The sequence below is a fragment of the Phascolarctos cinereus genome, unplaced genomic scaffold (assembly GCF_003287225.1).
Source record: "Phascolarctos cinereus isolate Bilbo 61053 unplaced genomic scaffold, phaCin_HiC Scaffold_100;HRSCAF=641, whole genome shotgun sequence".
Lineage (NCBI taxonomy): Eukaryota > Metazoa > Chordata > Mammalia > Diprotodontia > Phascolarctidae > Phascolarctos > Phascolarctos cinereus.
In genome coordinates this window covers 50,001-53,313 of record NW_027555168.1, presented here as the reverse complement: position 1 = coordinate 53,313, position 3,313 = coordinate 50,001, and the positions used below count along the sequence as shown (strand labels likewise).

Sequence of the window (3,313 nt, the reverse complement as noted above, 5' to 3'; positions counted from 1 at the left end):
CTCCAGGAGTCATCCCTCATAACAAAGAAAAAAATGGGTGGGTGGGGAGGAGTGCAAAGCAATTCAACAAAACCAACCAAGACATCAACCAACTGGAGAGTACCACACCTAAAAAAACCCCATGGTACAAAGAAAAAAAAAAGGACGTTCAGGACCTTTTCTTAACTCTTTTTCCAGGCCAAGTTTGGTCATTGTCATTAAGCAGTGTTCAACTAGAAAATTTTGTTCTTTTATTGATGTTGTTGTAATCAGTGTGTGTTGTTTTCCTTATTCTGCTTTTATCAAAGCTCGATTTTGAAATGAAGGACCTTTCGTGTAAAACATGAAGAGCACTCCAAAGTGCTCTTAAAGAGTGTTTTTTGTAGCTTGGCTCCATGCTTTTCTTCTTTTAAGAGATTTCCACCACGGTTCCTAAATCGGCTTGGATCTGAAGCTTTTCTCTGTGGAGACAACATTTTTTTTTAAAATTGATTTTATTCTGAATTCTAGAAATAAAACAACCATTTCTGTAACATATTAGAATAGAAAAAACATGACTGCACATGAAACTGCAAATCTATGATGTACAACTTGCTATTCCTTTAAAATATGTATTAAAGCTATCATGTAACTTTTTTCTTTTTTTTTTCTTTCCTCACTGCCCCAGACCTAGAGATGGCTACCATTAGAAACAAATAAGTATTTTTATGTAAAATAATTCTATACATACTTCTATTTATCAGTTCTTTTTCTGGATGCAGATAGCATCTTCCTTCATAGGTCATGTGTAGTTAATATGGGTATTTATAAGAGTCAAAATACATTACTAGCTCCAAGTTGTTCTTAAATAATATTGCTGTTAATGTATGCAATGTTCTCTTGGTTCTGCTCAATTTTGCTTCATTATTTCATGCAAGTCTATCATGTTTTTCAAAGATCATCAAACTCATCATTTCTTATAACAATAGTCATAAACCACAACTTGTTCAGCCATCCCCTAACTGATAAGCATCCCCATAATTTCCAGTTTTTGCCACCACAAAGAGAGCTGCTATAATACTTTGGAACATATAGGTTCTTTTCCTTTTTCTCTAAGTATCTTTGGAAATAGACCTAGTAATGGTATTGCAGGGTCAAACGGTATAGGCAGTCTAATAACTCTTTGGGCATAATTCCAGATTGCTCTTCAAAATGGTTAGATCAGTTCACAGTTACACCAACTATGAATTAGTGTCCCAATTTTTCCATATCTCCTCCAACATTTGGCACTTTCCTCTTCAATTATTTTGGCCAATTGGGTAGGTGTAAAATGATATCTCAAGATTATTTTAATTTTGATTTCTCTAATCAATCATGATTTAGAGCATTTTGTCATATGACTATACATTATTTCAATTTCTTTATTGGAAAGCTGCCTGTTCATATCCTTTGACCATTTATCAAGTGGGAAATAACTTGTATTTTTATACATTTGACAAAGTTCTGTATATATTTGAGATATCAGAACTTTATTTGAGAAACTATGTATAAAATTTTACCCCAATTTTCTGCTTTCCTTCTGATCTTGGCTACATTTGTTTTATTTGAACAAAACCTTTTTAACTTGATGTAACTGAAATTTTCCATTTACACCTCATACTGCTCTCTTATACCTTGTTTCTTCATAGATTGTTCACCTCTCGTAAGCCTGATAGGTAATATATTCCATGTTCTTCAATCTTTCTTGTAATATCTCTCTTTCTATATAGGTCATGTATCCATTTTGACCTTATCTTGGGAAATGGTGTATGGTAATGGTCTATGCCCAATTTCTGCCGGACTACTTTTCAGCTTTTTCAACAATTTTGTACTAACTAATGAATTCTTCTCTCAAAAACATAAGTCTTCACACTTGTCAAACACACGGTTATTACTAAAGTCATTTGCTCCTGTAAATGGAGACAATAAATTTTAATTAGAGCTACTATTTAAGCAATAAATCCAAACATAGAAGGAAGATTTAGTTCTTGGGATCCTTTAATTTCATAAACCATACACCTCAGAAGCCAGAAATGTATTCCTTCCCTGCACTAACAACTAAGGTGCCAGAAAAGGAATCCAAAGTATTCCCAACCAGAACTCATCTTTAAGTAGGTTCATGAGAAGTTAGCAAGACATGGCTTGCGGAAATGAGGAGACTTAGGAGGCAAAACCAGGTTTCAGAAATCCCATTGCACCAAGGAATGGGGTTTCAGCAATTCTATTCAGCACAACTTATTACACTCTTCTCTTCTTGCCTTTCCCTCCCTCTCTCCCTCTAAAAAAGTACCTCAAATTCCAAGAAAAGCCTCCAGTTCTTTTCCCACTTCTGAATGCCTTCAAATAGTTCTTTGTGCAGCTCATAATATTGTTTCACCTTCACAATTTCTTCATCATGGAGCCTTAGCAAGATCTCTGTGTAGTTCTCTGTGTGAGGGAGATAAATAAGCCAAACTTTAAAATTCCTCTAAAGTCTTGCTAATCTTTCCTGTTTCCAATATAGCAAAATGCTCCAAATTTCCAAGTGTAATGAGTCACTTACACTCTTCTCTTATCACAGCCTCACTTGATCCATTCCATCCCATATTTTTCAGCAAATTACCCTTCTCTCATTCCTACTTTCTCTCCAGTCTTTCATTTCTCCCTGTCTGCTGTATGCTTTCCTGATGTCTACAAGCATGCTCATATCTCCTCCACCCTTAAACTCTCACTTGATACATCTATCTCTGCTGACTATTAACCTGTAGACCTCTCCTCTCTTTTGTAGCTAACCTCCTCAAGGAAGCTGTCTACAATCCATGTCTTCACTTCCTTTCCTCTTACGCTTAGCCACTCTGTCTTCTGACCTTATCATTCAATGCTCTCTAAAGTTATCTATGATCTTTTCATTTATTTGACTTTTAATATTTTTCATATTATATATAAAACCAAAATTTAACCTTTACTTTTTAAAATTTTGAGTTCCAAATTCTCTTCCACCCTCCCCTTCCTTTCCCCTTGCCAAGAAAACAAGTAATTTGATAAATGTTATACATGTGTACTCATGCAAAACATATTGCTATATTAGTCATGCTGTGAAAGAAAGCACAATCAAAAAAAAAAGGAAAAAGAAAGAAAGTTTAAAGAAATAGTGCGCTCCAAGCTGCATTGAGATTCCATCAGCTTTTTTCTCTGGAGGTGGATAGCATTTTTCATCAGAGGTCTTTTAGAAGTGTCTTGGATCACTGTATTGCTAAGGATAGCTAAATCATTCACAGGTGATCATCATACAACATTGTTGTTACTATGTACAATGGTCTCCTGGTTCTGCCCACTT

At 35.0% G+C, this 3,313-nt stretch overlaps 1 protein-coding gene across 1 annotated transcript in view; it reads right to left on the bottom strand.

Annotated features, from left to right (window-relative positions):
• Window positions 1–333: 333 nt before the first annotated feature.
• Window positions 334–3,313, bottom strand: part of LOC110204090 (protein regulator of cytokinesis 1-like) — a gene marked incomplete at its 3' end in the record, with an annotated part of 42,107 nt that continues 39,127 nt past the window's right edge. Inside the window, 2 exon segments of the mRNA XM_078154280.1 lie at window positions 334–440; window positions 2,288–2,424. Coding sequence (XP_078010406.1) covers window positions 334–440; window positions 2,288–2,424 — 244 coding nt within the window.